This window comes from Lepidochelys olivacea (genome assembly GCF_965140295.1).
Source record: "Lepidochelys olivacea isolate rLepOli2 genome assembly, chromosome: 5".
NCBI lineage: Eukaryota > Metazoa > Chordata > Testudines > Cheloniidae > Lepidochelys > Lepidochelys olivacea.
Genome location: NC_140415.1, coordinates 121,242,934 through 121,257,518, shown reverse-complemented (window position 1 = coordinate 121,257,518; position 14,585 = coordinate 121,242,934). Strand labels below are relative to the sequence as shown.

The window sequence follows — 14,585 nt, the reverse complement described above, 5'->3', positions numbered from 1 at the left end:
TCTTTATCTCCTCTCCCCTCTGATCTTGGGCTGGGGGCTGTTGGGCAGAAGCCGGAGTTGGCAGCAGAGCTCCTCAGTGGATGTAGGGACAGGATGGGAGAAGTGGGATGGTGACGGTGGTGAATGGATGGGCGAGTGGATTACAGGGGTGGGAAAGACAGAGGGATGGGGGACGGAGGAGGAAATGACATGAGGGTTGTATTGAAAGTGTGAGGAGGAAGAACACAGGAAGTGGGAAAAGTGTGAGGAAGAAGAGGGAAAAACAGATACTGCAAGACTGAGGAAGAGCTCAGGTACAGAAATGTACTTATGGGAAGGAAGGGAGAGCGAATGAAGCCACAGAGAGTAAAACATTGCCCTTAGAACGGAGGGTGCATGTATGTACGCTGGTGAACGCTGGGAGAAGGATTTCCCTGCCTCTGGTGGAGATTTGCACACTCTGGAGCTAACGGGCTTACTTTCGTTCATTGAGATTCTCCTGGACAGCACTTTTCCCATTTGCAAATGCCCTAGACTCCACCAAATGACAAGGAACCCCTCCCTCTTCCAAGAAAAACTTCCCAGAGGAGAGTGCCATTAGAACGCACCTCCAAGGGCTGCATCTTCTCCAGGCAAATTACTGGATGTTTTTGGGGATGGCCAGAAGATCTTGTCTAGAGCACTGTGAACCAGTCATGCCCCTTAGGCCTAGAAAAGGGCCCAGTCAGGCTCTGAGCTCTTCACTGGCACCAGTAAGACTCTGTGTGTTTGGAATAACCCATTTTATTTAACCTGTATTAAAATAAAAAGGATGGAAAGTCTGTGAATTGTGGCAGTAAAGGGTGTGGGGTCCTGGGTTCAAGATGTCGGAGCTGCTTACTTAACAAACAGCCTCAGGGGGGTGTAACTTGTGTTTGACCTTCCATGTGCTTCTGGTGTTTCAGTGTAGAGTTGCAGATGTCTGTGCCTAATCAGCCCAGCGTCAATGATGTTGTCCAGGCTGTCCTGAAAGAGTGTCGCAAAGAGAACCTCAAGTACAAGATGGTAGCTCTCAGATGTACGGCAGATGTGCTGAAAGCAACAAAGGAAGACCGGTTCCAGGAGCTGGCGGACATCGTCTTTCCGATGATAAAGAAGGTGACGCTTCAGCTTTTTGATTTACTTTGTTTTTAAAACCAGCTGGCGGTCGTAGGCCTGCCCGGGTGAAGTCATGTCCATGGGGCTCTTTTTCTCCTCAGGGCTGATGGTTTGAAAAGCTCTCCCCATTCAGACTGGTCCAGTACAGGTGTGAACGTCTCCCACTTGTTTCTCCTTGTCCCCACTTTTTTGATTTGTCTAGACTTAGTTTCTAGGAAGGGTGAGGGGCTAAACTGGAGTTCTGCGTGGTTTCCGGCGTGCCGTGCTTCTCCAGAAAGACATTAAAACCCAAGTCCCTGGCTGCTCTGCTGGAAACTAAAGATCCCATGACACTGTCTCAAACCACAGGGATTTGCCCACTGTGTTTGCATAGCATTTCTCCTCCAAACCCACTGTTGGGCAGTGCGGTGTCTGCTGGTTGCAGCCCCCCCATCTGAATCCTGAAGAGTGTGATTTTTTCAAATGCTGAGCGTCTGCAGGTTGGGCTGAAGTCAATGGGAACTACAAACATGCTGCCCCTGTGAAAATTCAGCCCTGTGTTGTTAAAGCACTTTGGGGTCCTTCCGGATGAAGACAGCATAGAAATTAGTAACATTTCTGTAGCTTTTCCTGATGGTAACAGAACGTCAGTGAATTGAGGTTCTCTAACTGTGTGGTGTGGGTGGATTATATAATGACTAGATACAAGGGCTGTTTGTTAGGAAAGCATCCTGTGGAATAAACAAAGCATATTATCCTTCCCCCCGTTACTGGTACCTCTCCAGAATTCTCATGAGAGCGTAGGAGCCGGTTCACCAAAGAATGATGATGACGAGAACGAAAAAGAAAAAGAGCTTCAGATGGAATCTCTGCTCTGTGCCTTTGAGAGTTTGGGCAAGGCCTGGCCTAGGAATCTGGAGACGCAGCGTAAGTTGGATCAGACAAATAATCAGACTGCTTTGCTGGCAGTGTGTGGATCAAAGAGTATTTGCTTTAAAAAGGGACTCAACCAGAAAGCACACTGAGGGATGCGGAGGAATGTCCAGGGCTTTCAAGAGCCATTTGCTTGAGCAGTGGGGTCAGTTGCTGCAATCCTGGCAGTAATTTACAGTAACTGGGGAAGATGCTCTGTCTTTCGCACTCCAACAAATGTACACTGCACAGTCTGTCTTTGCCCAGGCCAACCCCTGAAGAGTCCTTACAAGTGCACTCAGTGCCATATACCAGGCTGTTTTGAAGGCGTAGAGTGATGTGATAGGACGTGTAGGCCAATGTTTCCTAACTGGGGGTGTCTGAAGCAAGACACCTAAATAAGTGGTCTGGTTTTCCCAGATGCTGAGCACCCACTGTTTCCACTAATGTCAACAGGAACTTCAGGGGCTCAGCATCTCTGAATGATCAGGCCCCTTTTTACTGAGATGACAGAATGTGGATTTGGTTGCCTGTGATTAGGCCTCCATGTATGGAAGTGTTGCCCCGTCAGGATCAACCAGGGTTTCAGGGTCCTTTGTGGGAGGAGGATGTTTTGAGCTCCTTGCAGTGACTGATCTAATTTGGAGCATGGGCATAGACAACGATATTAGTGTGAAGTAGGGAAAGTACAGATCTGCCTTCCCCTTATTAATGTAATGCCACCCTAATTTGTTGTTTTCAGGCTGCTATTGGCAAGAGCTGTGCAAATTAATGTGTGAGCGTCTGAAACTCAGTACGTGGAAAGTGCAGCTTGGAGTGCTACAGGCCATGAACGCCTATTTTCAAGGGTAATTTTTCTGCTTGTACTTCACTTTTATTTCCTGCCTTCACTCAGGCATTTCGTCCTTTTCATGAAATTGTGACAAATGCACTATTACATTGGCTGTAATGATTCCTCAGAGTCAGCCAAGCGGATCCTTAGAGTGGCTTGTTTCCTTCGGCACAATGAGTCTCACACTGCTTTTAAATTTGCTAGGTTAATGCTTTTTGAAGAGGCGCACTCAGACCCCGGGGCTTTGACAGAAATCCTGTTGGAAACCTGCTCATCTATCACACACTCATTAGGTAAATCTATTTTCCCAGCAGGTGGCTGGTGATGAACAGCTTGTTTAAATGCTCGTCTTCTGGGAGCTGGCTGGTGGATGTATTTGAACCTCTCTCTTGGGACACGTTCAGTGAAGTGTAATCTGTAACGTTATCGCTCACAACCTTGAGTTCCCTTTAATCTCCCTCCCTTGGGTTGGCTGTTGAAGACAGTATTGCCCATGACGCTTTGACCAGAAGTGTCAGACTCCTTTAGAGAAGGCACACCCCTTCGTCTCCGATACTAAATACCTTGATTTTGGAGGTGGTAGATTGCTGTGTGGCTCCTTCCAGGACTGTACTTTCTACAAATCCATAACTTCCCCCATAAGAGTTCTCCTTGCAGAGGATGAGTCACGTAGGACTGGAGAACTGAATGAAACATAATTTTCCCAGTCTCTTCATTCAGACGTTTTATAGCTTGGCCAAGTTCACACCTGAAACAATAGCCATGTTTATCTCTGGTGTAGTTCCCTCAAAGTCAATGGAGTTGTACCAGAGACTATTTTGGCCCTATATATCCATGATCATTGTTTAGGATGGAAATTTTCTTACCCAAGAATTTCCTTTCTGCTAGCAGCGTCTCCCATAATTCTAATATGTCTGGGTTGCTCCTCTGCACTCTGCAGTTTCTGGAGGCAGTTCAAAGCTGCAGCGCAATGTATGCTGGCTATCAGATGAGTCATTTCAAAGCTGTATAAAAAGTCACATGCAGTGTTGTTTTAGCCACGTTGGTCCCAGGATATTAGAGAGCCAAGGTGGATGAGGTAAGATCTTTTATTGGACCAACTTCTGTTGGCGAGAGACAAGCATTCGAGCTTACACGGGGCTCTTTTTCGGGTCTGGGAAATATCACAGCTAAATACAAGGCGGAACAGATTGTTTAGCAGGAGTTAATACATATTTCAAGGGACCATTCAAGGAAAAGTGGCCCATTAACACACTTCTCCAGTCATAAGGGGGCGGGGAAGAAGCTAGAGGGTAGGATAGTTTAGTGGGTTATAGATTGTTGTAATAAGCCATAAATCCACTGTTTATTCAGTTCGGGATTTTTCATGTTAAAGTTATGAAGTTAAGCTTAAAAATCAAGAACTAAAAATCATGGCTTCCACTCTCCTGTCCGTTAGGTCCTTAGGGAACAATTCCCCTTCTTGAGGAATAACCATGTCCCTAGCTAGGGAGGTTTCTGTGGCATTGGTCTTTTGGGCTTCAGTGAGAGCATTCTCTGGTTCTTGCAGCTAATAAAATCAAAGGTCGTGATCGCTGCTACATTTAACCTGTGTCAGACTTGTCCCTGATTATGTCTTTGAAGAAGGAGCGCAGGGGACTTGCTGCCTCGGGGGAGGATTTGGAGGGAAGGTATTTGCTTTTAGGCTCATCCTCGGAAGCCTGCTCAGGTTCAATCTGAACTGTGGCCACAACCTTTTTGCACAGGGCCTCAAACTTCTCAGAGGGAAAAAAAAATTATTACATTTTTTTCCCAAGTCTTGCGCAGATTTGGAGCCCGGAAGCTCTCCTTCCTCGGCAGAGGAGGAATAGTCTGACTCGGAGGTGTCTCTTCTGGATTATTTTGTTCTTTTTCCTCCCACTTTTTATTCCTTGTGGACTTTTTTGACTTTCTGGCGAGATTTGCTGGAGATGGTGACCAGAGTGCAACCCAGACGTGGCTTGCTTTGTGCAGAGCCCGGAGAAATTTCTCCCTAGCTGTGTGCTCCTTCAGGATCCCATTCTTCTTGAGCAGGAGATGGGATCTCATTATCACCATTTTCTGACTCGAACTGGGGGTGGCAGGAAGGCTGGATATAAGCCCTGAGGGTGCTCAAGGCCCATTCCCAGATTTACCCCTGGGTCGTCTGGATGAAGTCGTCCTCAGAGCCTCTCCCTGTTCTGCCTTGGGTCTCCTGGTCAGGCTTTGGAGGTGGAGTCGTGGGGAGGGATCCTAGCTTGTCTGTCTGACTCAGAGCCTCACGCCCATGCGGGTGCTAGGGTTGGTTGCATGGGAGGAGGCTGGGCATAATTCGCCCTCTGCTGATCCTGGGAAGGCTCCCTCATGGGCAGAGCACTGTTTGGATCTCCCCTGGCCTTCGTGCAGCTGCTGTGCCATGCCAGTAAGGGGGAAAAGGAGCTCAGCAGAAAGGCATTGCAGTGGAGGCTCCATGTGTTGGAGCTGCACAGACCCCCACCAAGGAAGAAGGAGGGAGGCTTGAGATCAGAGAAAAGGCCCACTGCTGCCCGGAAAGGACAGGAAACAGTAAAGGGATTGGAGCAAATGAACTGTCACTTCACTGCTGCAGAGGTAGGAGATCTGGCAGCAAGTGGGAGGAGGGGGCATGGCCAGCCGTGAAGCACCTCCAGGACCTGCAGAGTGAAGGGGAGCAGCCCCTTCCCAGACCTCTCAGAATGATGGGAGATGATGGGCTGCAAAAGGAAACCAGAGATGCGAGTCTGTGGTGCACCTTTTAAGAGAGGACATGTTTGTGCCCTCCCAGTCCTGCTATGCTTCCAACACGCCTCTCCTGCACCCAACCCCATGGCCAAGGAAGGCGCCCTAAGGCTGTCTGCAGTGTCTGTGTTGGGGAATCGACCCCTGGGCAGATATAGGGCTCTTAGGGCCCCTTTATGCCACTTCCGTCCTTTTATGTGGCTCAAAGGGGCCAGTGTGGGGATAAGGATGTCACCCCAGGGGCTGAGGACCATGGAAGTGCTTGTGCGAGTTATGGTCACAGGAAAACAACTTGGTCTCTGGTGACGCTGGGTGAAAGCCCATATAACCAAATACCCTATTGATTTAGGAAATACCCGGATGGTTATTTTAAGCATTACCAAGCCACAAGTTTATTGAAAGGAGACTCCTCTACATAAAGAGTTGTTTCTCAAGGACTCTGATGTAGGAATATGACTGTATTAAAATGTCACCGGTGTTTGTTAGCCTCCAATTCCTCTTTAACATGTGGAACAGTTGCACTGTGTGTACTGTACCAGAAGGCGATGCATGATGCTTTTCTAACATGGTGGGGGAGTCTGTGTATTTGCAAACTCTCTGCTATTAATACACCTGACTATCCGTGGGGATTTCTGAGCTGGCCATATGATGGACAGAAGTGTTCGGAGCTACAAAAGCTAAAGTACTTTGTGGCAACAAATGGCTAAAGCTGTATTTGTGCCACTGATGTATACTCCGCTTTGAAAGTTGGCTGCATTCTTTCTCCATAGAAAATAGGAGCTACACCTCCATCAGAACAGAAGCATTGTCTGTGATAGAACTGCTGCTCACCAGACTTAAAGGTGAGGTTCTTTGTCTGCTTATCATGTGGAAGATCCAAGTCTGAGATTCCAGCTGTGTGTGTGGCCCCAAGGCCTGGAAGGGCGGAGAAGGCGATGCCTTTTGTTGCTCTGCATTTACTGTGCTGGGTGATTTAGGAGCAACGTCGACCCGCTGCATGTAGCCCTTCTCACCTGGAAGGACCGCGCAGCACTGACATGGGGTGGAGGCGGGAAAAGTGGGAGGGAGAAATTCTGAGTTATGGTTGGAGAAGCTGTGGATGAATCCAAGGTTGCGAATCCAAGGTATGCCCCCCCTTGGTGTGAGAACCCTTCAAGACGGAGAGTTAGGTGGAGAGAGCACAGGCCTGGGAGTCAGGATATTGAGGTTCTTTCTCCAGCTCTGTCTCAGACTCAAGGTGTCAGATTTTGCATTGTGCTCTGGCCCTTCTGTGCTGCTCCATGGCTGGCATTGGTAGAAATGCTGCCTGCCCCCTGGAGGGCTGGAGGAGGCTTTGCTTGCAGGAAGTGCTTCTCCTCTTCTTGTAACACCTGTGCTGAATTTAGCCTCTCAGTTTGGGGTTCCATCCCCTTTAAGGCCTAAACAGGTGTGTTCCTTCAAGCGTCCTACATGGCTGCAGTTGCTCTTTATTTAGTGAACTTTCTCCTTTTGAGCCTTTACGTTCCTGCTCTAGCTCCATGTGTCTCCTTTAGTGGAAGAGGGCTGTGTATTCCTTTTTCCTGCTGCTCTTCTGGCTTCTCCGTGGTACACCTGGAGCAACCATGAAGTGAGAAGGAAATGCCCCCCAAGCCTTTCTTTCCCTCATGCTGAGCCCTGTGAACCACATTTAGCCAGGCCTTGGTGGGCACAGCTCCTGTTGAAGTCCGTGGGACTTGCATCTGTGTAAGGCAGGCTGAACTTTCCCCATGTGGTTGATAATCCTGCAGGATCTCCTCCCTGAATAGCGATTTGGATCATGCGTAGAACTCGAAGCGGTTCCTGTTTTATGATGTCCGGGGGCCTAGTTACTTTGCATCATTCGGGTATTCATTTGAAAATGCAGCTGCTTGTCTCCTTTTATCCACACAGAGTCTAAACAATGGGACAGCCTGCCGCTGGAAAGCAGAGAGCTCCTCATTGGCTCCCTTACTACCATGGTATTGGACAGCAGACCTGAGCTGCAAGAGAAAGCATCTTTTTTGAAGAAAACACTTGAAAACCTTGACTAAATTGTAAAACACCAACAGCAAAGTGCCATGTAAAACAAAAACAAGTGCAGTGTGATCTGAAAACCAAGTGGGGAAATGCAGATTAATCTGTAGCATGCATCATTCCTTGGCCAAAATAAAAAAATGCCTTAAATTCTGTTCCCCATTAACTGTATTTTTACTGTTTTAAGCAGCTGGTTAGTAAACAACTTTTAAGTTGCGGAAAAAAATAGTTGGATCAGTAAATACCTCTAATGATGTGCCCTAAAAGACTTATAGGTGTGTAACCTAAAAGAAGTATTAAGGGCAAGAAGCATCTGATTCTTAAAATAGGCAAAGGATGTAACTTAATTTACTCTGGATCCCAAATGCCCCTGTAAAAAATTGTTGAAGGTGGCTGAAGAACCAACAGCTCTAGAAAGTTTAAACGCTTATTTTCTTTTCACTGTACCTTGCATGTGGAGGCTTAATACTTGGTGCCCAAATAGTGATTCTTTAAGTCTCTCCAGGAGATCGGGAGCAACTAATATTTGTATTAACAAGGGTTGAACCCCCGCCTCCATTAACAAGGGTTGAACCCCCATTGACTTCACTGGGGGCAAAATTTCATCCCAGAACTCCCATCTCACGGCTAGCCCAATCTGGTCCTCCCTGGCACACGCTCCCACCCTTTGTGAAATGTGAAAGGCAGAATATTGTTGACTTATTTCCTCCATCTCTGACTTCAGAGTGGATTTAGCAAATCCATGCCCCCCTTCAGAGCTAATGGATCCCTGCTTCCCACATTTTAAACAACAATGATTTTCTCCAAAAGTATGCACGTGAAAGAGCACTTTAATGAACTGTCTGGGGCTGAGGTGGTTTGGATCTATAAGACAGGACAGGTAGGGGACACTGCTCTTCTCAAAGTTGTTTTGCATGACACTCCTTAACTGCAGCAAAAAATGACACTCTCCCCACCCCGAAACTTTTTCTAGAAAATGTTTTTCCAGAGTGTTCAGTTTGCCATGATGGAAATTTTTATAGTAGTAGTTTTTTTTTTATGTTTGTAACTCTGTTCTTGCTTTGGAAAGCTGTAACAATGTAGACTTCTCAATGTTTGTAACAAACTGAATAATCTATCAGTCGCCAGCTCACACTGGTTTCTAGAAAATACTTTTAATTTGCACTTAATAAGAAAGACCATATCTGCATTACCATGGAGTAAAAATTCTATTTGATTAAATGGCCACGCTACCCTGTCCCCGCTCTTTCTCTTCTCAGACAAAAGGCGGAAACCTGGATGCTGTGACGACAGGCTTTAGAAATGTAAAATGACCCCTGTAACCTTAGCGTGGGTAGGGCACCGCGGTGGTGATTATGAAATAAAATCATGAGTGTTGGCAACCTCACAGCCATGGATTTCAGCAGAGAAAGTCTTGTTGTTTTCTTAAGGACTCCTTCCCATCCCTTTCTGACTTAACCTACAGGGGGAGAGAATCTTGCAAATAACCTTGCCAACAGTCATTGCTCCGGGTTGCTGGCACAGTCAGGATTGAGCGTTCAGTACCTGCCTTTCCCTCAGGTCTGTGCTAATTCACGTTCAATGGTTTTGCTACTGTATTAGCTGAATCGTCTGACGTGGTACCTAGGGGAAGGGGCAGTGCAGTCCATACTCCTCGGATCAGAAAATTTCAGCCAACGGTGGGGTAAGCCTCTTACGGCACTTCTGTATCTGAGACCTCAGCCAGTGCTACTGCATCTTGTATTAGCACACGTTAGGCAATCCCTCGCAGCTGGTGCTAAAATGTTTGATCTATGACTTAGCGGCAGGGAGCTGCTGTTTGTTTACATTGTTTGGATTACCGAGCACATCTGTAAATTTTAAAAGCTTATTGGGCAAATCACTTGCATAAGATGGTACCATTTAAACAACTGGCCTTCCATGAAATCTTTTCACAAGAGCTTATTGGTGTAGGAATGAGAATTCCCCTTGTTGCTTTGCCGTCACCGGTGTTTGTCTGACTTATTCTTTTTCATATAGTTCAAAGCAACAGACGGTTACGGTAAACCAAGCACTCCCAATCTCTTGATTTCAGCAGGGACATGTGTATTGTGAGGAAGTTACCTAAGATTGTTATGTAGCTATAGATAGAGTAACTGGGCTAGCTGCCATATTCTGCTAGGGGTGCATAGTTCATAGAAGAACAGGTTCTAGAAATTCTATTGACGGCTGGGGCCAGGATTATTGGGGAGCTGGAGATGGAGTATTCGAATCTCTGACTCACAAAGCAATATGTTTTTAATGATCAAAAGTACAGATTCAGAATTCTTCTAAAGCATGTGCCTATATACAGAACCTACCTGCACAGAAGTTGATAATGAATTTAAACCAAGGTCTGAGGCCTGATTTCCACCCCCCCCCCCTTTTCATTTATAAACTTGACAGGAAAAAAGAACAAACAGATGTGGCCTTCCTGGAGTTTTTCCTCTGAAAGTGATTGCACTGTGTAAACCGCACTGTACTTTGCCCAAGGTGGGCATTTCTTGTGCTGCTGAAATGCTGCTTTGTATACAAGAGTGAGCTGGGCAAGTCTGACACTAGTGCTCGTTCTAACCTGCAAGCTCTTGCTTAAACGGATGTATATTAAGAAAAGTTTTCTAATGTTGCAAGGTCTCCATCGAATTCAGTGCGATCGGTACTTGGATGTTGACGTATGTAAATGGACTGATTGAAAGAAAACCCTCCCACTTACCAAAAAGGTAACATTAAATAAAGGTGCATGACCTGTTCTTGGAAGCAACTGGTAATTTTTTCCCTATTGCTGTGTCAAAATTTCAACTATCCAGCACTTTCCAACCTTCAAAGCTGGCATTAATGTTATGCACGAGTCATATATGACTGGTGTCCTCGCTCTGTCCCCAACCCAACGGAGCAGTTCAAGCCCCTGTCTCATCCTTCAGCTACCCTCTCGCTCTGGGTTACTGCCAGTTCGTATAGACCTCACTGATGGCCATTTCTGGCCTGCTGGGGTCAGCAGGGTTGCATGAATGTCAGCAAAGGCAGGACTGGGCTGTGAGGCTGAAAGTTACATAATAAGCAGTGTTCAAAAGTCTCACCTTTTGAGCTATTTATCAAAGCCACCAAAGTGCACAGGAAACCCTCCCAGTGTACAATGCTGGGCAGCTCACTGCCCAAGCTTTGGTAAAGGGCAGAAACCATAAGGAATAGCAAGAGTTCACTAAGGCCATGTTGGGGGTTTTTTTTTCTTCTAAAATAAAGTGCACTGCACACACAACTGCACCTTGTACAAATAAGCTATATCAATACCTACATGCGCACTAAGTGTGGTGTTGCAGTAATGATTAGGGCTGTCAATCACAGTTAACTCACAATTACTCAAAAAAAAATGAATCCTGATTAATCACCCTTGCAGTTAAATAAGACTACTGACTGAAATTTATTAAATATGTTGGATGGTCTACATTTTCATATGTATTGTATTCTGTGTTGTAACTAAAATCAGCATGTATTATTTTTGCTTACAAATATTTGCACAGTAAAAATAAGAAATAGTATTTTTCTGTTCACCTCATACAGGTACTGTGGTACAATCTCTTTATCGTGAAAGTGCAACTTACAAATGTAGATTTTTTTTGTTACATAACTGCACTCAAAAACAAAACAACGTAAAACTTCAGAGCCTACAAGTCCACTCAGTCCTACTTCATGTTCAGCCACTTGCTGAGACAAATACATTTGTTTACATTGACTGGAGATAATGCTGCCGGCTTCTTGTTTACAATGTCACCTGAACATTAGACCAGGTATTTGCATGGCACGTTTGTAGCTAGCATTTGCAAGGTATTTACATGCCAGAGATGCTAAACAGTCATAGGCCCCCAACATGCTTCCATGCTGATGACACTCATTTAAAAAAAAATGTGTGAATTGAATTTCTGACTGAACTCCTTGGGGGAAAATTGTATGTCCCCTGCTCTGACATATATTTCCCACACTCTGCCATATATTTCCTGTTTTAGCAGTCCTGGATGATGACCTACCACATGTTCATTTTAAGAACACTTTCACTGCAGAGTTGACAAAACACAAAGAAGGTAGCAGAGTGAGATTTCTAAAGATAGCAACAGCACTTGACTCACAGTTTAATAATCTGAAGCGCCTTCCAAAATCGGAGAGGGATGAGGTGTGGCGCATGCTTTTGGGAATCTTAAAAGATAAACACTCGGATGTGGAAACTACAGAATCTGAACCACCAAAAAGGAAAATCAACCTTCTGCTTGTGGCATGACTCGGATAATGAAAATGAACATGCTCTGCTTTGGATCATTATCAGCATGGGCGCATGTCTCCTGGAACAGTGGTTGAAGCATCAAGGGACATATGAATCTTTAGTGCATCTGGCACATAAATATCTTGCGATGCCGGCTATAACAGGGCCATGTGAATGTCTGTTCTCACTTTCAGGTGACACTGTAAACAAGAAGCAGGCAGCATTAATCTCCTGCAAATGTGATCAAACTTGTTTGTCTGAGTGACTGACCGAACAAGAAGTAGGACTGATTGGACTTGCAGGCTATAAAATTTTACATTGTATTATTTTTAAATGTAGGGGTTTTTGTACATAATTCTACATTTTCAAGTTCAACTTTCACAATAAAGAGATTGCACTACAGTATTTTAACTATCTTGTTTTTTTTACAGTAAATACATTTACAGTGCTCACTTTATTTTTTGATTACACTTTGTGTTGTGTTTAATTGAAATCAATATTTGAAAACGTAGAAAACATCAAATTTTAATAAATTGTATTCTATTGTTTAATAGTGCAATTAATCATGATTTAATCACTTAATTGCAATAAATTTTTTTAAATTGCTTGACAGCCCTAGTAATTATATCACTCATTACAGTACCATACAGTTTGCGTGTGACAAGTTCTAAAGGGCTATACTGCTTGACAAACCAACATGGCAAACTGAACTGGTATTTAGTTCAGTCTATCTTAAAAAGGGATCCAGAATGACACTGCTTCAACAGGAGAGGGTGAGGGAGCTCTACATCCGACAACCCCATAGCTCAGGGGTTGGCCCATGCTGCTGTAAGGTGAGAGAGCCACCTCTTCAAATACTTTCTCCCACTTTGGCAGAGAAGGGGGAATTGAACCTGGGTCTTCCACATCTCCAGCAAGTGCTCTAACCCCTGGGCTAAAACTTAAGCCAACAGCAGCAGCACCTCATTGAGCTGATTTCAGAGGGTGGGTTGGGGCTCACTAAACAGAGCTAGACAACTTCCTGCAACCTGGATTGATTTAGGGCACACCGCATCTCACATGAGGTAGCTGTGGCAGCTCCCTGCATTCTAAGGCACCTCTCTGTCACAGTTCACTGTATAGGGAACCTTGTCCATTATCACAGTGTTGTTCCTATGCTTTCCTAGGTACCTAAAACGTTAGGTGTTGCAATGTGAAGTATCACAGCACCTAAATTGCTGCTTGGTAGCTGGTTCTCAGATTTCTAACTTTCAAAGAAACAAGATGACAGGTCTTTTTACTGTGTCAGCTAGTGCAGAATTACTTGCTCCAGGGGACTTGTTATTGTCTTCAATGATACAAGCCATGAGGCATCACCTGCTTCCTTTGCCATGCTAGTAGATGGGGGTGATCTTTGTTCAATGTCAATCAACTTCTAGTTCTAGCTCTTTAAGGATTACAAACCATTCCTTTCAGTGAGAACTGTGTATCCCTTACTTGTTACCCTCCACACTGCACCTAACATCAAAAACCTTAAAGAGTGGGAGAAAGTCTGTATTATGGCAAATGAAGGATTGGTTTAAGGGAGATGAGGATAGCAATGGTTTGTACCATACAAAAAAAAATTGAGGCCCTGCTGTAGAACTGAGCTAGTGCACATTGACCTGGCCAGAAACAGGCCTAATAGATGCAGGTGAGGGTCCTTTTCTATATGCATGTAACTGGGAGCTACTCATTGAGGAACAGACCATTTTCAGGTCATAATATGAGATGACTAAGTGCCATTAGTAACTTGGTAAACGCACAGCCAAATGGCCGCTGGAAGTACCCTTTGCCCACAGGTGTTCCAGACAGTCAATTAGGACACACTTATGAGCTGAAAAAGCTACTATGACAAGGAAGCAAATCACAGGCAGACTTGCATTGTTTTTCCCCACCCGAGCCACACTGGATTTCTAAAACTCCACTCACTAAACACTACAATGATCAGTAAAATGGAACTATTGGAAAACCAGATTAGGGCCCAACAAGAGGTGGACTGGGATTTCAGGAAGAGCAAATGAAAAAAGTTCAAAACTTGTTCCAGCTAGGTACTGCACTGTTGAAGATGCATTGACAGCATATCCAATTAAAAGGAATCACTGCTGGGACTGATACAATGAAGCATCTGGTTTTTTACTGTTCTGTTTCTGAGGTAACAAGAGAATTTGTCCACTGCAAGGGAACATATCTACTGATCTCCTTTCCAGATCCAGCATCTATACACAAAAAGCTCCAGAAACAACTTTAAGGGACTTAGAAGAAAACCAGATTTCAGAGTAGCAGCCGTGTTAGTCTGTATCCACAAAAAGAACAGGAGTACTTGTGGCACCTTAGAGCATAAGGTCTTATGCCTCCCTGGCAAAGCTCCAGGTAAGTTTTGATGGAGGGAACACCTCTTTTGAGCAGTAGTTTGCCATCCGAAGAATTCTGATGAAAGTCAGCAAGATTGTTTGATCCAGAATCAAACGATTCCTGCAGAGTATCTTTCCCTTTGTTCTTGCTTAAGTCAACTCGTTAGACATTGATTTTATGAACTACATAACTAACCCCGAGTCGGAGTAACATAGTTCAAGCTTATTTAAAACTTGCCCAATCATAGTCACATGCCACTCCGTTAAGTGGTTACCTACAAGGTGAGAAGAGAAACCAAAAGTGAAGGTAGGCTTCATG

The 14,585-nt window shown here is 45.0% G+C and overlaps 1 protein-coding gene across 2 annotated transcripts in view; it reads left to right on the top strand.

The window, feature by feature from the left end:
- The window catches only part of ECPAS (Ecm29 proteasome adaptor and scaffold), an 89,893-nt gene extending 79,494 nt beyond the window's left edge, over window positions 1-10,399 (top strand). For both annotated transcript variants that reach the window (XM_084627740.1, XM_084627739.1), the window contains exons 44-49: window positions 924-1,116; window positions 1,881-2,022; window positions 2,750-2,855; window positions 3,044-3,132; window positions 6,364-6,435; window positions 7,502-10,399. In XM_084627740.1, the coding sequence (XP_084483866.1) occupies window positions 924-1,116; window positions 1,881-2,022; window positions 2,750-2,855; window positions 3,044-3,132; window positions 6,364-6,435; window positions 7,502-7,641 (742 nt within the window). In that variant the 3' untranslated portion in view covers window positions 7,642-10,399. The remainder of the gene's footprint in view (window positions 1-923; window positions 1,117-1,880; window positions 2,023-2,749; window positions 2,856-3,043; window positions 3,133-6,363; window positions 6,436-7,501) is intronic.
- Window positions 10,400-14,585: the final 4,186 nt, after the last annotated feature.